This window comes from Mixophyes fleayi, chromosome 2 (genome assembly GCF_038048845.1).
Source record: "Mixophyes fleayi isolate aMixFle1 chromosome 2, aMixFle1.hap1, whole genome shotgun sequence".
In the NCBI taxonomy this organism is placed as follows: Eukaryota; Metazoa; Chordata; class Amphibia; order Anura; family Limnodynastidae; genus Mixophyes; species Mixophyes fleayi.
The window spans coordinates 37,800,350-37,826,444 of NC_134403.1; the positions used below are offsets into that span (position 1 = coordinate 37,800,350).

The window sequence follows — 26,095 nt, forward strand, 5'->3', positions numbered from 1 at the left end:
TAAATAGCCTCAGCTAGTTTTATGCACCGGCTTGCAGAACAGAACAAGACAAACAAAATCCTAGTCCTCGTTCTACTAACTAATACAGTGGAATACCCTCTCTAGAGTAATGGGCCTAGTGTCCATCACTTAAACCAAATAAATGGATTTCACAACATAACTTGGAGCTTCTCTCAGAAGACATCTGGGGGTAAATGTATGAACCTTCGATTTTTTTCAGCTCGCCGGAAATCGGCGACTTTGCAGGTAAAATTTAAAGCGGAAATGGCTTGTAAAGGTTTGCCTTTACAAGCCATTGCTGCTTTAAATTTTACCTGCAAAGTTGCCGATTTCCGGCGAGCTGAAAAAAATCGGAGGTTCATACATTTACCCCCAGACCTCCTCCCCAGACAATGAAAGAGTGATTGAGGCAGAGCTGCAACCTTTTACAGACACCGCTCAGGTGCAGCTCCTAATCAGTCTGCTGTGAGCCTGCAGGCCAGGGACCCTTACCAACGTTTCCTGAAGCTGAGAAACACATTCTGAGAAGCTGCTCCTCAGACACAAACAATCTTCCTGGAGTTTTAAAATACAAATGAAAGGAATGTAGGACTTATTTGCCTGCCACTCACTTCCTTCCCAGCACTTCTGTCACTATATATAGATAGATAGATAGATAGATAGATAGATAGATAGATAGATAGATAGATAGATAGATAAGGAGAGATAGATAGGTGACAGATACATTGGTTATATATCTATATAGATAGGAATACACAATGTGTAGTACTTCTTCTCCCATACAAATTAAGGTAAACAATTCTTTTTTAAAAGTATATACACAAAAGCATGAAAAATATGCATGATCAATGCAATCAGCCAATCAGAAGTAGCTATCCATTGCTAGCGGTCATCATCCGTATGTATTTGCACTTTCCCTCAAGCAGGTGCAAAGACACCGCTCCTGGCAGGTGTATATGCGTCTCCATGCTGGTCTACACCTGACCGCATGTACTCAGCCTACGTTAGAATGCCTCATCCCTCCCCCCTCCCCGATTTCACATCTTCAGTTGTAAGGAGGAATGTCAGATGTATGTGCACATATGCATGCAGTCATGTTATGGGCATGCACAGTGTAAATTTTCATAATTTATGCTACATAAGAGGGGTCATGTCCATGTCAGCATCAGCCTTGTTGTACACAGCAAAACGGTCTTCAACTACTGTACTGTGCACTATTCTGTACTTTAAGACAGGCCCAAGCTGACACTAAAGAAACTCACAGCACACAAGCTCATATTTCTCTATGTGCCCAAAACTCAAACGTTGTGTTCGGCCTACTGATGTCACAGAAGGCTCCATTATTCTCTTGGTAGGTCACAATTGTGTATATCTACTGGTGTCACCACTGCCCCACTACAATAGTGATAGCCTTGTACAAAGTGGCTGCAACACAAGACTATTTATCTATCTATCTATCTATCTATCTATCTATCTATCTATCTATCTATCTCATATCTATCAATCCAATATCTATCTCATATCTATCTACATATCCGTAGATTGTAAGCTTTCGAGCAGGGTCTTCCTCCCTCTCTGTCTGTATGTATTACCCAGTATTGTTTTATTACTGTTTGTTCCCAATTGTAAAGCTCTACGAAATCTGCCATTAGACAGCTTTAGGCAGTTACCTAGGGGGCCAGGTTCGGGGGGAGGCACTGTGGCCGGGTACCCACATTAAAAATGTCTCTGAACTCTGAATGACACATTGTTATTTAGGTCGGCCAGGGCAGTGGCTGACCCTTTTCCCTCAAAGATAGATAGATAGATAGAAAGATAGCTAGATAGAGAGATAGATAGATAGATAGATAGATAGATAGATAGATAGATAGATAGATAGATAGATAGATCAATAGATAGATAGATAGATAGATAGATAGATAGATAGATAGATAGATAGATAGATAGATAGATAGATAGATAGAAAGATAGCTAGATAGAGAGATAGATAGATAGATCAATAGATAGATAGATAGATCAATAGATAGATAGCTGTGTGTACCATCATTATCTGAATCTGACTTTCTTCAGTTGTATGAATCACAATGAAACTTATGCCATATAATACCACACGCACATCCGATATGACATTTTACATGCATTATTTCCAGTCTGTCTGTAGAACTCTGGATTTTTAAATATTTTGGACGACCCTGGGAAACAGATTGCAAGCAAGCTGCTTATTTCTACTAGCAGTACCAATATAATTGCCAGATCTTTACAACTGATACATAAAGTCAAACTGACCTGGCAAATTCACCATTTAAGATGAACAGTTGTTTGTCACTGGTATAAATGTAGTAGTGTATCACTGTTTTAAAAGATGAAAAAAAAATCTTGAAAAAAATACATTGGCCAAATAAAGAAACAATCAAACAAGAAGCAAAAATGTATGAAAGGTGTATACAAACGTTCTACCATTGTGATCTGTAGTTGGGATTTAAATATTTTTTTTATTGTAAAATTTACAGCACTGTCTGTATAAAGTGCCATAATGTCATTGGTTTTACAACCTCAATGCTGAAGATTAGCTTCAATATTGTAGTTCACAGTATTCATACTGAACATTGTTTCCTTGGTAATCGGGGAGGCCGAGGATGTCAAAACCAGTTTGGTTCTAATATTTTAAAATATTTTACCCTAAATTTTGTTTATGACCAAAAAAGTATATTTAAAAGTAAATCTAATTACAGTATAATTAAATATAGTATATCGTTGTAATGTATTTCCTTATAAAAATAAATGTTAGTTTTTAGTATTTACTGTATAAAATCACCTACCACCATAACTTATTATTGAGGCAGGTGAGTGATATTCTGCTGCCTCGGCAATACTGCACCAAAGTGCTAAGAGTTAGCTTACCAGTCTATGGGGATATGCCCATGCGTGACCAGGCTGGCCGATGCACACATGTGCAGTGGAACTGAAACCCCAGCTCCACCAATCAACAAAATATATATATTTACAAATTAAATTGTAGACAATATATTTAAAGATATAACCTCTGAAAATGAGAAGAGGGTCGCTAAAGGCAACATCATGGACCAAGATCTTTTGTGATTACTCTGGGGCTATGTGGCGGAATTATTGGAATGATAATGATTATTATTATTATAATTATTATTATTACAAAATTGCAAAGCATTACTGGAAAAGTGTGATGTGATATAGAAGACACATGTATTTGCATTGTGCTGTACACTGCTCCATACAATACTGAAAATTGTCGCATACTATAAAGCACTGTATGGTTTTCTAGTTTCTGTCTACACACAAAATAAAAATGTGAATAACGTAGCACGACCTACACGGGATTGGCGAGGGCTTGTAAAGGCAAACTTGCCTTTACAAGCCATCGCCGCTTTAAATTTTACCTGCAAAGTCGACGATTTCCGGCGACTTGAAGAAATCGGAGGTTCATACATTTACCCCCATATGTCCTATTTCTAAGAAATTTATGGTTTTACTTTCAATTTCTACATCTGGTCAGAATACAAGTGGATATACAATGTATCATTTCTAAAGTTCTCTTTATTTTTTGCTGTGTTCAATACCTAAGAGAGTTACCATATTATTTATCTGGCTCGGGTTGTAGAAATAGATGAGCCCTAGACTTTAATGGAAAGTAAATGGTGTATAATGCAATATGGTAGAATTCTTGATGGTTATTTGGACAAAGTATATCTTAGAGATGAGCTTAATCTTCTAGTCTACAAAACATATTGGGCCTGATTCACCAAGGCACGTATTATGAGTGCAACCCAGGTTCAGTGTTATACGCACGTATTTAGGCTTTGCGTCTGCCCGAATTCATCAAGGTACAGTTCTCAAGATGCGTGTGCGTTTAAAATTGGGGGTAGGTCTGCGGTGATCTACTCTACTCTATTCTGGGCAGGCGCAGAGTGATTTTGCGTACGATACGTTCAAAATAGGCAGATACATGTCTAGATGAATCAGGACCATTGTTTTTACATATATTTTAAACAGAGGAGGTAATAATGGCCACACACCTGTAGATCGGGCTGTTCAGTCTCAGACGAATCCTCTTTAGCCAACCATGTGTGTTGCATCAACTATGTCACATGGGGAACAATATGATGACCATATTTTCACCCAATTGTTTTTATTTTGGCAATCAGTGGTCGTTAAGTGGAAGACCAAATATACAACGATTTCTGTTCAACTTGGTCTCTACAGGAAACAAAATTGCCATGTGTGAGCAGCTTAAGTGCTGCCCTTACCAACTTCGCTAGAATAAATAATTATATGAATACCACAGAAGTTGATAAGCTTAGGCTGAAGAGGTGTGCTTAGCAAAACAGCCTTACACCACCGATGGAACAACGTTGTTTTAGATAAATGGCAGAATTAAGCTTGGCAAGACAATCATGTCTCTCCCTTCTTACTGTGCTGCTCTTTCATAGGTAGTTAGGGGTTACTGCAGAGAAATTATCTAAAGGTGCTGGATCATTCTATTTATCCAAGGGGGTGTTACTCTATCTGTTAGGAAGTAGGACGTCTATTAGTATGAGCTAGGTAGTATATTCCGGAGTGTACAGCAGGTGCGGAACAGGAAGTCTACAAGTTGGAAGTTGTAGGTGGAAATAAAGGAAGTGCCACAGAATAAAACAATTAGGCGTTAAAACGTTTTATCAAACAATAAATACACTTATAAGGACCTGTATATTACAATATATGGAAATAAGGGAGGATCATGGATGCAGGTCTTTGGCAGACAAGATAAAAAAAATACAGAGAAAAATAGGTTAAAGTTCTTGATTAGAAACTGCCAAAACCATACCTCCAAATTAAATGTTAAATGTATCAATAAAACTGAGTGTAAATTGCCTGAGAACGTGAGTACATCCACTGTACTGCAGCAACATCCAATTATCCTAATTGCGCGTTCAGGTTTAAATGGCTGCACTTTCTGAGAGCTATTACCAAAGATATCCATCCTCTCTGTTGGAGAAATACATTCTACATTTTTAATCGAAACCTTTTGAAAACAGCGCTTTAGTTAAACTCACAACCTTTAATTTGGTGTGACACTAGAATCCTAGGACACAGCATTCATTATTCTTCTTCAAAAAAAGAATTTAATACCAAATGGGAAAAGCCAAATATTTTAAGAGTGAACAATTTAGTATCATATGTTTTAGATCCGATGTAATTTATTACGAAATGTATGACAATTAGCAATATCTAATAGTCTAATAGTGCTTTAAAGATAGAAAGGGTCATATACAAACATGGGTGGGTCTGGGTGCAAAATGACATTTTGTGATGTCATGCTCCGAATTTGCCCAGTATTTACAGAAAGCACATGATGACTGCATATGAAAATGTTGATATCTGGCGGAGTGCAAACTGTTGCATGCTTTGATTGGAAGAGCTGGGCAGATTGGATGTGGTGGTAACGAAATGCAGGGTCGGCGCTCTCATCTGCCCCATTTTAAACTCACATGCAAAGAGATTTCAGTTTCATGAAGGATGTGATGAGATATTTTAATGAGATTCAATGAGTGGGTTATTCCATAGTTTGCGGGTGGCTGCAGAACATATTTCTCCAAATAAAAGGATTTGTTTATTGTCCTTGAAGGTGGTGGGACCAGGCCTTGGCCTACACTTTAATTGGATATATTTGACACCTTTTTAAACAACAGTTTATACCAGCTCCAGAACCTGTAAAAAGAGATTTTTTTCTTTTTTATCAGTTTCCACTTTTTAGCCTATAGCAACCAATCCGATTCTAGTTATCATTTATTTAGAACATTCTACAAAATGACAGCTAGAATCTGATTGGTTGCTATAGGCAACATCTCCACTTTTTCAAACCCGCAGTTTAGTAAATATACCCCTAAATGTCTCTTACTTCTCATATATTATTAGAATACAGCAACATTTATTTGCAAATGCAAACACAGGTCAAAAAGAAATGAGGTTTCTTTGAAGGTCTGGTGACAATTCAAAGACAAATTGAAGATATGTGGATTTATTTGGCGTGAGCAGTGGTTGTTCAAGTCTGAGGATCCCTGTTTATTTGGCCATTCTCAAAGGTCTTCTTCATTCATTACAAGACTGAGATCAGCATCTACTTGAACGGTGTAAACAGCCGACATAAGTATCCAGTTGTTGATGTTTTTTGGTTGCTCGTGAAGCCGCTAAAGCATAATGAAAGTGCTATACTCTCTACTGGGGTCTTTCATTTTCAATTTGTGCGATGACAATTTCTTCCTCACCTGAAGTGTATGTAACCTGGCTGTTTAGGATCAATTAAGGTGAGAGAGCTTTATATTAATGTTATATTAATATATTTTTTTAATTTTAGACATTATACTTTGCACGGGGGCTGTGTTTATTATTACGGTTGCAATCCCACATTAAGAGAAGCTGAAAGACTACACGCAGTTCCACACCTTTTAAGGAACCACCAGGATCCCAAACCACAACAACATTCTCCACACTTACACATACAAAAGGTAAGTACCCACTAATAACCATTCATCCACCTAAACACTCTAAACTCATGAGCCTTGGGTACCTCAAGTATCGGATGAGTCTTGGGGGTAAATGTATCAAGCTGCGAGTTTGAAAAGTGGAGATGTTGCCTATAGTAACCAATCAGATTCTAGCTGTCATTTTGTAGAATGTACTAAATAAATGATAACTAGAATCTGATTGGTTGCTATAGGTAACATCTCCACTTTTCAAACATGCCGGAAACTCACTGCTTGATACATTTACCCTCTGATCTCCACCAGCTCAGAGCTGGTACAGACAAGAAACCCTGAAAATTAACCTTCTTCTGCCCTTTATTTCATTATATTAACCTACCTTTGCAAATTGAAATCTCATGTCTACGCTGCTCTGCAAAATGAGGCACATTTGTGTACCTTCTCCATACTTACCTGTATAAACTGCTGCTCATGATCAATTGCGCCCATCTTCCTCGAGGCGTCCTAGGCGTCCCAGTGGAAATATAGGCACATTTATGCAAATGAAGGCGATCAGTCGGCTGACCGCTGTGTGGAGTGGCAGCTTTGTGCTTTGTAAATTACCTTGAGTGTGTCTTCTAAAACCTTTTTGTGACATCATCAAACTGAAGGCTTAGGGCATAACTAGCAGTCTAAAGCACACATTCCTGATTCTTGCTCTAAATAACCACATGAGATATCTCAGACCAATTTAGTCTAGCTAATTTGAATTTCGCCTTAGACAAAATGGCAGAAGGTATATGATAGTAAAGGAAAAGTACCAATTTTTTTAGCGGATTCTCACTAGAATGCACTCCTTCCAACAATCCCAATTGGAAAATTGGGTCAATTTAGGAAAAGCCTTGATCCACATAACACCATTATTGACTGATATAAGAACAGTGCTTATGGTAATAACACTACATTGTACAGCTTTACTCTGTGATCTCACATATATGTATTGAGACGCAATTGATTCTGGGGCTACTTCTTTTTTTTACTCTTACCAGTACATTAGCTAATCTGGCACAGCCCTCACTAAACTTGTATACAATGCCATCAACTAGAAATAGTACTGCAGCCATGTAAACTGGAACACACTGCTGTAGAATCACTAGGAAGTAACTATACTGAAAGAAATAATAACACCACAAAGCTAAAACTAACTCAGCACATTGTAAGAGGTATTGCCAAAAATGGGAGTTACTTTAGTTGTGCACACTAAATTGCTCCCTTAATTTCTGCTGTCTCTCTTTTTTATTACAAGCTCACATTTCTACAATAGAGGCATTTAACACCAGCCTGGAAATACATTGCATGCTATTAGTTGAGGGACTTTCTATATTGGTGGACTGCATTCAAAAAAGCGTCAGAGATGTTCTATTTAAAGCTCTCCCAATCCTGGTGGTTGCTGAAATCTCAAACAATGTCTCATTAGTCCATCATCCTCCTTTCATACTGTCCATTCACCAAAGCTTTAACTTAAACCTTTAGCCTCACTTGTTCCCTTAAGGATTCTTTTTATAATAAACTGATGATTATTTTTATAATAAACTGTATGATTATTTTTATAATAACTTTGAAAACATTTGGGATTGGGCCGAGTTTACCAAGCACGGTGGCTAAGTGGTTAGCACTTCTGCCTCACAGAGCTGGGGTCATGAGTTCAATTCCCGACCATGGCCTTATCTGTGTGGAGTTTGTATGTTCTCCCCGTGTTTGTGTGGGTTTCTTCCGGGTGCTCCGGTTTCCTCCCACAATCCAAAAAAACACACTAGTAGGTTAATAGGCTGCTATCAAAATTGACCCTAGTCTCTCTCTGTCTGTGTGTATGTTAGGGAATTTAGACTGTAAGCTCCAATGGGGCAGGGACTGATGTGAGCGAGTTCTCTGTACAGCGCTGCGGAATCAGTGGCGCTATATAAATAAATGGTGACAATGATTATGAAAATACAGAGCACTATTTAACTTTGGTGGTTTTCTGCTTACCTGGCAGGTCCCCCCAAAGGCTCCAAGCATCCAGCATCCTTTATGCTATTGACGCTGTTTAAAACAGACTGTGGTGATGTTGATGACCCTCCCGTTACAATGTGAATTTCATGGGTAAGGAGCATCAACACAAACACTGTGTTTGAGAGGAGGGCAGCGTTGGATAGTTGGCTGTACTCTATTATAACCTATTGAACTCCACCTAGTTTTGGGTGAAGTTGTTTTTTGTAACTGGTTTATGTGGGTAGGTTAACAACAGGGCCATCTTTTCCATTGGGCATGATGGGCAGGTGCCCGGGGGCCCCACGGGGAAGGGGGCCTCATATGCAGGGCTCTTAAGTAGAATAAATAATCCTGCAAAAGAAAAAGCTGCAATAAAAACCTTCAAGGGTCACTGAGCAAGTACATCTATCTATCTCTATCTCTATATATCTATATCTATATCTGTATCTCTATACACCTATATCTATATATATATATATATATATATATATATATATATATATATATATATATATATATATATATATATATATATATATAGGGGCCCCGGTGCACTGCTTTGCCCGGGGGCCCATAATGTTGTTAAGATGGCCCTGGTTAACAAAAATACAAGCTAAAGATAACTTTTATCAGTTCATAGTTTATGGCTCAAGAGTACAAATTTTCTCTGTAACTTACTGACCACTCTCCACAGATAAAAGGAACATGGGAACAGAAACAACAGTGTTCCCAAGAGGGGAAACACATCTAACATAATGTGGGAATTTTGTTGGTTGTTAAAAGAGATGGAATGCTGGATCAAATACAGTGGAATGTTAGACGGCAAATTGCATCTCATATCACTCTTCCAAATCGAAGAAGGAGCATGTTGACAATCTACATTGGATCATAGGTTCTTTACATTTTTGGCGCATGATATTAGAGAACTTTGAGACCCGTGGTTTAGTTTTGAATTAATATTATTTTTTAATATTAAATCAATATTGACTGCAAATTAATATTTTATTAAGAAGAAGAAATACCGTTAAAAAAAATTAAACACTAGTCTACCCCTGTTTTTACATCTTAGATCTAAACCTTAAAGGTGATATACTTGTCCCATACATTTTGGAATTCTTTGAGTCCTCACCCCAACTGCTGAAAGACAATTCCATGGATCTCTCACTTTTATTGTAAAGAAAACTTGTCCATCATGTTTCCCTCTCATTTCAAAGTGTGTCCCCTTGTTCTAAAAATCCTCTTATTTTGAAAAATGCTGTCTTTCGGAACTCTATTAATAAGTTTAGATACGTTTGAATGTTTATATTCCATAACCACTCTCCCTTCTGTAAAGTAAATCTCTTTAAGAGGTTTTTGACTTTTTCTCTGAATGTAAGATTTTTCTCTATTTTATTAATGTCTTTTTGCATATGGTACCTTCATATCTATACACAGCGCTTAAAACTAAACTATCATTTGGCAATATAACCTCTCACAACCTGCTACTAATACCTTTTCCTATACAGCCAAATATTCTACTGGTGTCTCCCACTGTTTGTTCACCTTCAAAGCATCCAGAAATATAACTACAAGATCAATTTTCTCTGTTGTTGTCCAATTAGATACTTTCACAAAATAATATAAAACATTATTACTAATTAGATTATTATTCTGTACTACTGTATGGGATCTCTTATTGAGAAACCCATTATACAAATCCAAAAACCAGATAGAACATAGGACATTTTTGCTGCTTTGTAATATACGGATAATGTTCCCCCTACTGTAAATAAGGATATTTTCTAGTTCCATGACCATATAAAGGTCCAAGGCTGTATGCCTTATTTGTGATAATTTACAGTAGGGTTTACACAATTCCTTATAAAATAAGTTTTCCTAATGAACGTGGAAGTGATGACATTAGAACCAATTGACTATATACACATTATAACTACATAACTGCAGTAGATTATACATTTATTAGCATCATTTGTGTATTATAATGCTATACACACCTACCTGATCAACAAGTGTCTCCTCCTACAGACGCACTGTCAACAATATAATGAGGAGAAGAATGCCAGGGGCAGTGTGGGAAAGCACAGGAGTAACATTTTAGGAATGCTGCTCCAAATTATAGAAAAAACCCAGGCTTTCTAGAAAATAGACCCTTGCATGTATGCAATCATTTTGACAGATGATCATTGAGAGCCTTCATAAACAACATGGTTAAGAACCCATATCTATATTCACATCACCTTGTGACATTAACATACCAAAGTTAAATTATTATGTACATTTGAAAGACTGATTACTGTGAAAACTACAACCACTATTTAAATAATTGCAAATGTAAAAGTGTTACCTTATATATGTCCAGGAAGCCACACTGATAATCAAATCGGGTGTATAGTTCGTTCAGCATGCTAATCACTTGCATTGGAGTGCACTGAGCACAGACAGCGGTGAATCCCACAATGTCAGAGAAGAGCATTGTCACATCATCGAACTTCCTGGCTTCAACCAATTTCCCTTCCCAAAGCTGCTGGGCCACGTCTCCTGGAAATATGGAATAGAGAAGATCCACTGTTTTCTTCTTCTCTTCCTCCAAAGCCTGGTGGGTTTTTTCTAACGTGGCTTTCAATTTGTCCATCCGTTTTTTCAGGCCATCTTGAGCCTTGGCTTGTTCGCCAACTAGTATAACGTCGCGGGTGGCATCATGGATAGGTATATCAGAAAGATGCAAGCCACGTCCCATCAGTTCATCCAGTTTGTCAACACGAGGAGAACCCAAAAACAGGATACAACTGGACTCAGGAACATGGATCATTTGTCCTTTTACCTCCATCACCTGCAATAATAAAATATAATACACAATTACAGGCCCTGTAAACTCCAGAATTTAAATGTTAAGATATGATTCATGAAGATCATATGCATTATTCAATGTTATCCTGATGTCAAAGTTGAATAATTGGATGAAATAAACTATATTGATTGATATTGTTATGACGCAATCGCACGATAAATAGCGCAAACATACACTTACACATTCACTTGTAAATAGTTCACCTTAAAATAGTTCCAACACACAGTTGTTTATAATCAAATGTAATAGAGTTTACAGTTAAATATAATAATGTTAAAAGCACTTTAAAAGTATCTGAGGCTCAGGATTTAGCAAATGTATCATGTTTAGTGTCATTTTGATCTGCGCATTACCATCTCTCATCCTTTAATTTCGGCTTTGCGATCACTTCCTGCAATCAATAGTTATGGAAGATAAAAGATTGAATGATCAAAATGGCATTGTGTTTTAAGTTGTTTAGAACTGGTTTGGGTCAGTTTCCTTGAGAAGCACATGTTTTCAGCTGTTGGGGGAAGGTGATCCCCTCTTCCCAGAGAAATCCTTTGAACTGACCTAAGACCTGCATTACATTAGACTGTCCTGAACCCTGAACCAATGGAAACATGCCATGACATCCTCAGTAGTTTTTTTCTGTACTGTAACCGGATACTACCAAGCTTTTTTTATCAGCCAAACCTCTCTTTTTTCTCTCTCTCTCTGAACGGGGCTACATGTAAGCATGGCTGTGTTCCATGGACCTCGGTGAAGCTCTATAAGGAAAATGTCATGTATTCTGTGTTTTCATACTTTTCTGCTATATTGTACTGTATTGTACTTATTTATTGAACTGCTAAACAAATTGCTTTTGCTAAATGAATTGCTTGTGCTTCGGAAACACAATACAATCGCTTGGGCAATGCTTATTTGAAAACGATAAAATTACTTTAATACTGATGTTCCACTGCAGCTCGGTTAAAAGGTAAACTCTTATCCCCTCGATCCATTACAAACAGCTGATGCCCCTCCCACATCTACAACTGTAGTTATTTGATTTGCTGTGACATGACTGGCCCTGTCACTGTAAATGAATCAACCAATCCACTAAGTGCATTTGTACAGAGGACAGAGTGTGATTGACTTCCTGTTTAGTTAGCAAAGAACCTCCCCACAAACATGTTGATCTGCTACAGGGGAATAAAAAGAGTACAATGAAAATATTTGGTTCAGTGTAAACCTTTCCATTATTTCAGGTACAGTTATCAGAACAGTACAACAAAGCATTTGATATATATGAATGTCAAGTACTGACTTGTCCTTTAAGTAATTGCACACATGGGATTTTTGTAACATATAATATATATGCGCAGTCCCTAGAATACTTTTCCTGGGTCGATTATTGCCTATGCAGCAATCGGTTGTTAATGCTGTCTATCTTATCCAACACCTTTAATGGAATGACTACATTCTACATTCAACATCATGCACAATTATAATGTCAGTGAGTATACAGCCAAAACTCTGAGGTCAGAAATGCATAAATTATACTGCATATTGTGTATTGATCCCTCCAGCGGATAGTACGTAAGTCATTTTCTTCATGCCCATCTGCATTGACATTTCCATTTGGAATACTGCAGGATAGAGATCGCCGCTTGATTTTTAAAGGGGAATCCACCATATGTATGTATTTTGTTTAATTTGCATTTAGAAAATTATTAATAATTGTCAAAACACTAAGGATATGAGACTTGCTTACATTACTATATTGTGTACAAGTAGGGTAATGTAACTTTTAATACTTACACCGTGTATGCTATCTACTTTATTGTAAGTAAATACAATTATTACTAGTGACATACACCTGCTAAAAAATGATAATGTTTTTGAGCTGAAGATGAGATCTTTCAATGCATGTAAATATGCTGTTTATTGTTGTTTTAAAGATGCACTGGATACTATATCAGTTCAACTCCTGGACCCAGAGAGTTCAACTCTTATTGCTGCTACCATCTCTGTTCTAACTTTTGTGATCTCTGAGGCATAGCTGTGAGCAGCCAAGATTGGGAGCAAATTTCCTGGTTTTGTGTCCAGCATGATGACAAAGAAAAATACTGGGCACAAGCTACTCCGAGTTGGCAGGTAGCCCATGCAACACACAAGAGTGTCCATGCAGCCTACAAGCGAAAGATCTCTCAGACCGATATGGCCAGTCAAGGAAAATGGGTAATGATGGCGATGGCCTGGTTGTTAACAGCTGTCTTAACATTTCTTCAAAGACTAGTTCATTTTTCATGTTTTCATCCTCTACTATCCTTCCTGGTACCATACCGGTAGCAATCATTTTTGTGATTACCACTATTCTGACATGGAGAAGCCCTTTCTGTCAATAGAAATTTAAAGCGGAAATGTGGGGACCCCTAAGGTTAAGTGTTTAAACCAGTGGTTCCCAAACTGTGTTCCTAGGCTCCCTGGGGTGCCTCGGCGATCTCACAAGGGTGCCTCGGCCAGGGCCAGTGGCAAGGCGGGGGACTACTTGGTAATTATTTTGGCTTAGCGGTGCCTTCAAAAAATTATGGAGGCCCGCCCACAGGATGTCGAGGTGTTTTAATCACTCGGAGATGCTTTACAAGCTACTCTACAGACTCTATATGACCCCCGATAGGTTGCATAAGATATGGCCAGATCAGTCCAGGACCTGTTGGCGTGGATGTGGAGAGATAGGGGATATTTTCCATGTGTTTTGGAGCTGTCCAGTGGTCAGAGATCTTTGGATTGAGGTGTACGCCTTAATTTCTAAAGTTATTCGAACCCCGATCCCAAGCACACCAGAAGTTGCTCTCTTGCATTTCTTTCCCCCACAAGTGTTATTCAGGGATCGATATGTTATACGCCACTTTTTTATAGCTACCCGGGTGGTGATTGCCCAAGCCTGGAAATCAGCCACGCTGCCTTCCATAGGCAAGATAATTTCTAAGGTTCGGTTAAGCTGTGACATGGAAACGATGGGTGTCCCTTACTCTTCCTCTGCCTCCTGTCCCCACATCATATGGTTTGATTGGAATCGATATGTAGCCAAATCCTCAGTCCCGCCCATCTCTGGGGGAACCCCATGTAACTCCCCTTAGTAAAACCAAAGGGCTACTATCTATCTTGTTTTTAAAACAACTTGTATAATCTGTAAAATGCTGAGAGTGGTACTGTTTCATGCTTTTGCTTCGTAGTGATGTGTATTGCCCCCCCCCCCCCTTTACCCCTCCCCTTGATCCCCTCCCATTTTTGTCTCCTTTGTAATTTACAATGTATGTTTTTCTGTTTTTTTGGTACCATGTAACCAAAAGGAAAAACTTTAATAAAATCATTATTGAAAAAAATAAAATATGGAGGCCCTAAGGGTGCCTTGAACTGAAAAAGTTTAGAATCCACTGGTTTAAACACTTAACCCGAAATTGCCGCTTTAAATTTGTATTTAAATACGTTGCGATGCCGAACACTTGTTCAATCGGAATCACTTGCTGTCAGCATGGTGCTTTCATCGGAGATGTCCAGTGTCGGGCTGAAGGTAAGTCTGTTTATTTTCCAATCGGTTTTTCAGAATTTTGGATTTTCTTTGTAGGGCTTCTCCATGTTGGAATACTGGTAATAGGTAAAGCGTACCCAACCCACCATACCACTAGTAACTCATATTTACCTACTTTCTTCGGCTCTCTTCCGGGAGCCAGCCAGTGGAGGTGGGCATGAGGGGGCGGGGCGGCCAAAATCGCGTCATTTCGGCCCCCTGTAACGTCATGACCCAAATGCGTCATTTGACAGTGGGTGGCGGGGCAAAACGCCGCGATTCACTGGGAATCACGGCGTTTGGGATCTAATTCTAACTTCCTAGTAAAGTGGGCAGAATTCGGGAGATTGCCACACTCACCCGGGAGTCCGGGAGACTCTCGCAAAATTCGGAAGTCTCCCGGACATTCCGGGAGAGTTGGCAAGTATGTAGTAACTGCACACAAATGCCAGTTGCTAATGGCTGGTTTAGCATTGGTGGCGTATACTGCTGCTGCCTTATTATAGCCTCCTGTACTTTCTCCACCACTAGCTACAATTGTTATTCCGCTACCTTGCGTATCCATTGTTCCCCACACCTCTTATATTGTAAACTCATTTGACCCATCTTTACCTTCTCTTTCATGTTATTGCGTGTAATCTGTTTGTATTATGACAACCCAATGTACAGTGCTGTGCAACATGTCAGTGCTTTATGAATACTGGATAAATATAATAATAATAATAATAATAATAATAGTTGTGTGAATTAGAACATGAGGTCAAATGGGGATGGATTAAGATCAAAGTGGAGGGAGAGAAGTAAAAAACATAAATATCATATGTTACAATGTTTATAAAAAATGTAAAAAACTTGCATTAAAGATGGAAGTATGATGACCATGCTTCAATATTTATTCTTTATGTATTGACAATGCTACTACAATAAAAAAAATGCAATTCAGTAAATTCAGCAATTTCATAAATAAATATTATTTTCAATTTCCACAGGCTGCACACTGATTTATTACTGCTGAGTTTCGGTTTGAGAATACTGGATGTGATTACCTAATGTAGCAACTACAGACAGCAGAAGGTGTTTACAGCTGTATGTCTGTACATGTCTGCACATGTTACAATCCCAGTGGTAGGGGCACTAAAACAGTGACCTAAGTATGCATTTTACCTATAATAGGCATCCTACCCTAGATCTCTGGTCCTTGGGTGCTACCAGTATTCACACTTGCAGCCAGCAATATTAACATAGTCATATTTGCCAACTCTCCCGGAATGTCCGGGAGACTCCCGAATTTCACGTGAGTCTCCTGGACTCATGCAGGAGAGTGTGGCAATCTCCTGCATCTGCCCCCTTGGGCAGAATTAGGTCCAAAACGCAGCGATTCACCGGGAATCGCAGTGTTTGGCCCCGCCCCCTGGTGTAAAATGACGCGATTGCATCATTACATGACGGGGGCGGGTCCAAAATGACGCGAAATTTGGAGCCCCGCCCCCATCATGCCCACCTCCCCCGTCAGGCTCCCAGAAGCCAACTTTAGAAAGTTGGCAAGTATGAACATAGTGTAGTAAGGAAAGAGAACCATAATTCAGGCAACAGATAGTACAAAATCCAGTAGAGTCAGTGAGTCTATTATTGAAGGAAAAATCAGCAAGCAAAAAGCCAATGGTCAGGCAGGTAATAGTCACAGAAGTCAGGTCAAACCAAGAATTTAATGATGATAATGACAATCTGCACCAGAGCCGGATTAAGAACCCATGGGGCCTTAGGTAACATACTGGTATAGACCATCTTCCTTCCTCCATTTGTCAAAAAAACAAACAAACCCTAAAACCGGTATATGGTAATCTGGGCCCCTCAGTGCCCACTCGCCCTAGGTGGAAGCCTAGGTTGCCTAATGGATGATTCAGCTATGATCAGCACACTACTCAGCTGCTCCTGATTGGCTGATTCACAAAAGAAGCACACCCAATATCTCCCAGGGGAAACCTAGACTGGCATTCAGTACAGTTTAATAGACAGCCTCCTGTTCTGAGTGGTTTCAGCAGGGCAGTAGGGGACAGTGATACTCAATCATACATCAGGAAAGGCACAGCAGATATAAGCAGCAGGTATGCAGGAATCTGTCAGTACATTGTTGTTACAGATAAAACGTATTTTTGTCCTGGATAGAGCGCCAAATCCTTTCTTTTTTCAATGTCTGACTGTACAATACCACCTTTCTTTGTTCTGAATACAATTCTGTCTTCTTGTTTTATTTTCTGTAGGGGTAATAGCACAACACTACTCTACTTCTCTTATTTTATATGCTATGCGTCGTTCTTGGTACCTAGTGTTATTCTGTAAGGACAAGTAGACAAAATCGGTTCTCGTATTTCCTGTATTTGTCGCACTATAATTGTTTCCCAGATGATGCTCAATTCCCAGTATCCGTTGTGAAGATAATGGGTGTACCTGGGCCACTTATACCTACTTCACACTGGCTGGACACCCAGGGGTGCCTCACTATGCCAGGGAAGCATACCCAGCACCTTATAGGGTTCTTATAGTCACTCCGGCAAATGCAGTTAGAAAGGTACAACAGTATATTTATTGTAATAAAAACAATCACTAGCATAACAGTAAATAATTTCCAGGCAAGTTTACCACATTATCTCTCCCTCACCCCACTATCTTAGTGAGCTATAGTCACTTGGATGCTTAACAGGATGTTCAGTCCAGCAGAAGCCTACACTTCAATGATGGAGTTCTACCCAGGATGTAAGCAATAAGAAAACAGCAACCACCCCATTCTCTCCTCTATACCCTGTAGTTTTCCTACGCTCCAGCGCTCCAGGGGCTTGTTCAGGGGTGGCCTGGATCCTCTGAGAGTGTCTGTCTGTCATAAGGAGCTGTTACAGGGTTGTAACTTCTCATCCTAATAGTGTCTGGCAAAATACAAACTGAGACAATGGGTACATACAGGTTAATTAAGGGGCAAGGCAAAGATAATTAAGTGACACTCCCAGTATTAACCCCTTACAAGCTTTTTCAGCCAGAACTAGTTTCCAGCTTATCAGGAGCTACAGCCCCCTCAACTGTATCTTGGAACTGCACACCACCCAATCCTTACCCATAACCCAGCTGGCTTCAATTTGAGAACAATGCATACCAGCATCCCTGCAATAGCAACAAACACAATTTGTTGGAATGAAAAAGTCTTCTATGTAGACATGTCTACAATGCCCCCCTTATCCCCATGTAATAAGACACTGCACTTGCACTCTGATGAGCTGGGGACACTAACAGGGATATAAAAAGTACATGTTGTTATGCTCCACATTTTATGAGAAACGAGGGACAGGATGGTTAGGTCGATATCGAACTTGTTTTGCAACATCCTTATTCTGTTCTTTTTCAGTATGTGTGGGTAACTGCACAGTAACACTTCTCATATTTAGGGTTAATTACATTTACTATATAGTTTCCAACCACAATTCAAAGTTATAGCTGAGATTAATCAGCTAAATTAGATTTTAAAAGCCAATGGATCATAGACTCATGTGAAAAATCTCTGTACAGTGCTGTGGAATATATCCATAGAGGAGGATGAGTAAAATGATAATGATGATGATAATAAGGGTGATGATAGAGATGATAATAATTATGATAAAGATGATGATGATGATGATAAAGATTATGATGACAATGATAATAAAGGTGATGATAGTGATAATGAAGATGATGATAATGATGATGATGATGATAATAATGATAAAGTTCATGATTATGATAGATATGATTATAATGATGATAAAGATGATGATGATGATAAAGATGATAAATTATTATTATCATTATTATTATTATTATTATTATTAATAACATATGTTCTGAAGACTGACTAAATAAAGCATTTACTGTACAGTGAAATTCTAATGCCGTGCAGAAGAACCTTGAAGATGAAACATGTTTTCCATCAGTATTATAAAAAGAATAAATTAGATAAACATACCAGTATGCTATACAACGCTGAAGGCTAAAATTATAATAATAACAGAGAAAAAAATCTAAGTTTGGAGTGAAGGTGAGATAACAGCAATATTGAGGATGGACAGTGAAGACATGAGTGCCAAGGATAAAAGAAAAATGATTGTGATTGTATGTATAAAATGCAATCATTGCACAGTGGGGAACAGGAACGCAGTAAAGAAAATAATGTAACTTTATAAAGATGAATGTACTTTGCAGAGAGTCTGCAGCTCACTGTAAGAGTAAGGTAAACAATCTGAGATAGAACATGATTACATGAGAATCAAATTACTTTTTGTTAGATATTTTTTTTTAGATATGTACAGAGAAAAACTCAACACTGTTGATCAAAGTATCTCAAGATATCACAAATATTACAGCTAATTCACATGAATGGTGTTTTGAAAGCTTTGTTGCAATGTTTAGGTAAAATTAATGCAATTCTAACATTGCTTACAACACCATATGCTGTTTTTTATGGAAATGTGCAAATTTAATGCAAAAAAAATGCATTAAGAGCTCATAGATTTTGCTACTGATCACCATGACTTATTGTATATGCAAATTTTCATCCCTTTTCAGAATAAATTCAGATCTGAGAAAGTTGAATTTGTTTTTCATGCATTATATAATATCATACTTGCCAACTCTCTCGGAATGTCCGGGAAACTCCCGAAATTCGGGTCATTCTCACGGACTCCCGGGAGAGCTGGCAAATCTCCTGCATCCCGCTACTGCCACCACTAAATGACGCGATTCGCAGTGAATTGCGTTGTTTTGGCCCCGTCCCCCGCATCAAAATGGCATTTTTGTCTCGGGAGACCTACTTCCACTGTCTGTAGGCGATGGCTACGCTAGTGGGGAAATCACCTAATACTATCATTGCGTAGCGGAGTTCCTACTAGCTAAGAGCTCCGATGCGCAATGAGTGTTGTTGTATTTATAGTATTAGGTGGTTTCCCCACTAGTGTGGGAAAATCACCTGATACTGTAAATAGACATAGCGCAATGAGCGTAGCAGAGTTCCTAGCTAGCTAGGAGCTGTTTGCGGCGGCTTCTCCCTTTTATTTATCTACAATCAAGCAAGAAGAATCGTGGGATGTACAAATATGGCCCCCCCCCTGGGTGAAGAACTGAAGACTTTAATCAACAATGGGCCCCCCCTGGGCGAAGAATTAAACAGATTACAAGCCAGGACATTTTGAAGTACAAATAACTTTGGGACAGGGGCAAGCTGGACTTTTGGAAATACAAATTGTTTTTGGACTTTGGCAAGCATGGACTTTTGGAAGTATAAATTACTTTGGGACAGGGGCAAGCCGGACTTTGGATACAAATTTATTTTGGACTTGGTTTAAAGCCATTTTTGGATTGAAAGCTGCAGATAAACGGAGAAAACTTCATTGGTGAGTATCAGGGAATTTATTATTTTTAATAAAAATATGTGGTATCAATGAGGGTGTTTACTGTATTTATTGTGGGTTTATTATTTTTAATAAATCCTAGTGGTTTTAATGAGGGTATGGTGGTTTTGTAAACATTTTCTCTTGTGGAACTACAGGTCCCAGGCAGCCGTGGGTGTCAGGGCATGTTGGCACTTGTGGTTCTCCAAGTGTCAACATGCCCTGGCTGCCGTGGGTATGCTGGTGCTTGTAGTTATACAAGCAGCAGCATGCCCACACTATTTTGGGCAACCTGGCTGGCTGGGACTTGTAGTTCCACAAAACAAAATGGCGTCTGTTTGTTTTTTCTCTATTTTTTGCCGCTATTACCCTACTACCCACAGCCCACGTGGGTAGGAAGAGCTCTAGTGCTATCAGCACTGGGCTGGGTGTCCCTGGGGGGGGCCCACTCATTGTTGTTTTTTGCGGACCCCACTCCCTAGGGAATCCAGCCCAGTGCTGAACAGTCTGTGGTTGGTTAGTCATTATGGCAGGGGGACCCCTGCTGCGTGTCCCCCCTGCTATAGTGCCTCCAACCCCAGCTGGTTTGCCTAGTGCTGGTTAAGTGAAAATCGGGGGGACCCCAAGCAAAATTTTTTCCCGATTTTCACGGAACCAGCAGTAGTCAGGCAGCACTAGGGTTAAGCATGAATAGAGGGGGGACCCCATGCTTTTTTCTTTTATACTTTAATCTAATCTTTACAGTTTTTACACTGACAGGCAGTGTAACAGTGATGTGTTTATACAACACGCTGCTAGCAAGCAGCGTGTTGTATCTGGCGTGTTGGAAAGCAAACTCTCCTGAGTTTGCTTAATCGCAGCTTCATACATTTGAGACTTGTCTAGCTGCAGTGGCAAACATTCGGGAGTTTGATCTCTGGCAATTTTGCAAATAGCGATTTTGACAGAAGCACAACTCTGGCAATTTTGCATAAAATCTCTGCTTCATACATCTGCGAGTTTCAACTCTCCCGAGAAAATAGCTGCTTTTGCAAAATTGCACCTTGATACATTTACCCCCTGGTCTATTGTGATATACCTCTATAGCTTTTATCTATCGAATTAGTAAACAAACACCCTATAGTATCTATTGAAAATATATGTGAAGAAAATAAAAAATTATATTAAGAAATATTATGAGGTTATGTATATGCTAAATTATTGTAAAATATACCAAAAGGTTGGCTGTGAATAAAAGGAACAGCGCTCCTGAAACCAAATAGGAATTATATACATCTCTATTCCCCAGAATATGAAATTATATTTCAGCCAAAACAGAATATATATGGGCTTTGTTTATCTAAAAATATAGATTTATCAATAAATTTAAAAACACTCACATATAATCAAAACATTTTCACTCTGGCCAGAAATATAGTCCATATTAATCTATATAATACATGTAAAATAGATATATTTATCAATGGATAACTGTCTACATCTAAAAAAAATATAATGAGCAGATAAACTGTATACTTTTCAGGTTCCATATAGTCTAAAAAACAAATAATCATACCTGCATGTAAATTGATAAAAGATATTTTTCAGCCAAATATTGCTGCCCATAAATAATATTTTGCCCACACTGGTAGTAATAATAGTAATATAATCACTATTCATCAGTTAAAAAAAAACATATGTTTGATGATATAGGAGAAATAAGTTAGTCCATTTGGTGTCAGGAGGGAGGAGGCGATGAAATAAATTACCAGCCGCTGTTGCACACAGCAGATCTTTCTCACAGCCGGGCTCTAATATTTTCCTTTGAAGCGCTTCTCTTTTTTGCAATCATCCACAGTGCTGAATTACCTAATTAGGAACAGTCCGTCCCAGCAAGGCACTCACAGTTCTGAAGGCAGACTCCTCAGTATACTCCCATTAATATCAATATATTCACCGAGGCATGGCAGTGCAGTATTGCTTCCCTGTGCTTACTTGTCCAGTGATAAATCGAAGTTGTGTTCACTTACATTCCGCAGTGAAATGAAAAGTCAACAAATATATGTACTTAAAAAAATCTATAATAGCCACCTATAATAATAGTGTATATTGTATGTTACACCTTTAAGCTGACTGAATAAGCATTCTCTGAAAGGGTCAATAATATTTAAACTGTAGAAACATTGTCAGGAGTTGCTAGTTTCAGATTGGAAAAAAGGAAAGGACAGAACAGGTTTAGATTTTACTCTTGTACTCTATTCTGCAGTCATGGCCAAAAGTTTTAGAGTGGCACAAATATTATTTTTCACAAAGTCTGCTGCCTCAGTTTTTATGACGGCACTTTGCATATACTCCAGAATGTCATGAAGTGTGATCAGATGAATTGCAATTAATTTCAAAGTCCCTCTTTGCCATGGCAATGAACTTTATCTCAAAAACAACATTTCCACTACATTTCAGCACTGCCACAAAAGGACCAGCTGACATTAGGTCACTGATTCTCTCTTTAACACAGGCTCACGAGGACAAGGCTGGAGATCACTCTGTCATGCTGATTGAGTTAGAAAAACAGACTGGAAGCTTTATAAGGAGGGTGGTGCTTGAAATCATTGTTCTTCCTCTGTTAACCATGGTTAACTGCAAAGAAACATGTGAAGTCATCATTGCTTTGCAGAAAAAGGGCTACACAGGCAAGGATATTGCTGCTAGTAAGATTGCACCTAAATCAACCATTTATCAGATCGTCAAGAACTTCAAGGAGAGAATAGTTGCGAAGGAGGTTTCAGGGCGCCCAAGAACATCCAGCAAGTGCCAAGACCGTCTCGTCTCCTAAAGTTGATTCAGCTGCGGGATTGGGACACCACTAGTGAGTGCATCTGCACACACAGTGAGGCGAAGACTTTTGGAGGATGGCCTGAAGTCCAGAAGGCCAGCAAAAAAGCCACTTCTCTCCAGGTAAAACATCAGGATCAGACTGATATTCTGAAAAAGGTACAGGGATTTGACTACTGAGGACTGGGGTAAAGAAATTTTCTCTGATGAATCACCTTTCAGATTGTTTGGGGCATCTGGAAAAACGCTTGTCCGGAGAAGGAAAGTTGAGCGCTACCATCAGTCCTGTATAATGCCAACAGTAAAGCATCCTGAGACCATTATATTATAGATATTATCCTGCAATAATAGTAAAGCCTTTAAAACCCTAAAGCCATCATTGTCAATAGGTCCTAACAGATTGTCTCCCAATATTCTAAGAAATTCACACCTCACATTGCTTGCTTTCTTTACAAAGTTTGTAACAACATCTTAGAGGGGGCTCCCTACAATACAACAATAATTGCTCACATTGTGGTGATTACAAAGCCAAGAAGAGACCCAACACTTTGTGCAAGCTACAAACATAGATATTTACTAAACATTTACTTAAAACAAAATCTATGTCAAGCTGTTGGCGAATAGACTGAATTCCATTTGCGACTCCTTGGTCCACCTGGATCAATTTCATTCCGGGCCAGATAATACCAGACGCACCATTGATATGATCCACACTATTTATAAATAAACATTCTCCTCTTTGATACTAGCATTTGACGCTGAAAAAGGAGTAAACCGCATATCTTGGCCTTTTATACTTAGATTGATCTGGTTGTTTGGCTGTACTGAGAAATTTATTAATGCAAACTCAAAGATTTCTTCTATTAAAGTGGGGCAAAGTGAACACAGTTATGCAAACAAAGTAATTCTGAAAGTCATGGAGCCGCTAACATTACTTCCCACTCTTTCTTTTATTTCGAAATCAAACAATAAGGTCACTGTTGAGTATATAGGATTATTTCCAAAAAGCTAGAGTTTTAAACTTTTACCTTGCATACATGACCAGAACAAAATTTTTCTTTCTTTTAAGCACCAACCTAAAATTAAGTATGTCGGGATATATATAATTAAACTATATTATCAACTTTTCTGGGCAAACTTTCCTTGATTGCTCTCTAAGCTTAAGTCTGACCTTGATTTGACTTTGAGACACTATATATTATCCAGCATAGGTTGTATTAATGCTGTTAAAATGAATATTCTTCCAAGACTCCTATATTTTTTCCAAACCCTCCCAATTTTTCTTGAAACAGAGAGCCTTACAATGGTCTATCTCTCCTCCTTCCTTTCCAAGGAATTTGTTGCGTTCCACAGTACTCAGTAACAGTTGCTGATCTAGCACCTGCCCAGTGGAGTGGACAGAACACAGTAGGAGGTAATGAGCAACCAGGGTATAGTAGCAGAACTCTGAGCCAGACAGGCAAGGGTTAATGTAGAGTAGTCTGGCACTTGTCTGATGGAGTGGACAGCTCACAGTAACAGGTAGTGAGCAACCAGAATGTATTTGGCAGACCTCAGAGTCAGACAGGCAGGGATCAGGAGTAGAGATGACTTTCCTCTAGTCTTCAAACCTTCAAGGGGGCTATAAAAACTCACCTCTTCAGACAAGCTTAAAATATATCTCAACCACTCTATCCCCCTAGTTTACCTTATTACCACCCTCTACACAGCTAACACAAGACAACAGCCCTAGTGACCAACATTGCTATGTGAATGATCATATGGCCCACTAAATACTAGCTGGATCAATATGCAATATGATATAGCACTTACCCTTGTGTATCCAACTCCTATTGTCTCATAGATAATAAGCTTGCGAGCAGGACCCTGTTACCTATCTGTCTGTATTACCCAGTATTATTTTATCATTGTTTTTTCCCAATTGTAAAGTGCTACGGAATTTGCTGGTGTTTTTTAATTGAATGTCGATGATGATGATGATAAAGAAGACAGCGGAAACCTTTAAACAAGCTAGGGGTCAGGGCAGGAAGGGATATGATAGCAAATCTATTTAACAAAGTCAAGAATCAGTAGTAGAGAAGACAGCAATTCCTATAAACAATCTCGGTCAAATACTGATAGCAGAACAGGTCAGGATACAAGGCAAACTAGGTCAAGCAGGAACTATCACCTGCATTGGTATGCTGCCAGGAAGAGGTTTATAAATGCAGCACCACCAATCAGAACTGTAGAATGATTAGCTGCATGAGAGTTGTAGGTGATTGCACACCTGAGGCTGCCAGACTGAGAGCTAAATGAAGCTTGTAACTATTTGCCTAGCAACCAGCTGAATCAGTGAACTGCAGGAATGATCCTACACATTATAGTAACAGTAAGTGCACAGATGATAGGTCAAAGAAACAGGAGAGCTCTTATTTCTTAACAGTATAATATAGCTGTATCTCATTAAAGCTTCCGTATTGAACAAAAGCACGCTCCCAGCAATCTTCAAAATGCACCCGATTGAGTAACAGTTTGCAAGCCAAACCCTCTACGCGCTTCGTAGTAAACTTAATCAGGAGGGCAACCCTCTATGCATTTCGTAGTAAACTTCATCAGGAGGGTTCCACTCCTGATAAAGTTTACTACAAAACGCGTAGAGGACTAAAAACGTACATATTGATCAATGCAAATTGATTAACAGAGATCTTCCTGGAAGTTCTAATAACAATCAATACTGATGTTCCACATTATTATTTTCACACGTTCTATGAAAAATTAAATCATGTATGCTACTGCACAATTCAACAAGACGGGTAACCCTGGCTATTCTTCATGTGGCTGGCGACAGTACTGGCATCTTGGATTTAACTTTTCTGGTGCTGGTAGTGCTATATAAATAAATAATAATGAATACAAATTCCCTTCTTCAAGAGGATATGATCAACATTAAAGCTGCAACTACATCTGAATACAATAAACTTGTGTCTCCAAAACGTACAAGATG

General features: G+C 38.8%; 1 protein-coding gene across 1 annotated transcript in view; it reads right to left on the reverse strand.

Annotated features, from left to right (window-relative positions):
* GUCY1A2 (guanylate cyclase 1 soluble subunit alpha 2) overlaps positions 1-26,095 on the reverse strand; it is a 162,888-nt gene that overhangs the window by 43,874 nt on the left and 92,919 nt on the right. The window contains exon 5 of the mRNA XM_075198820.1: positions 10,852-11,337. Coding sequence (XP_075054921.1) covers positions 10,852-11,337 — 486 coding nt within the window. The remainder of the gene's footprint in view (positions 1-10,851; positions 11,338-26,095) is intronic.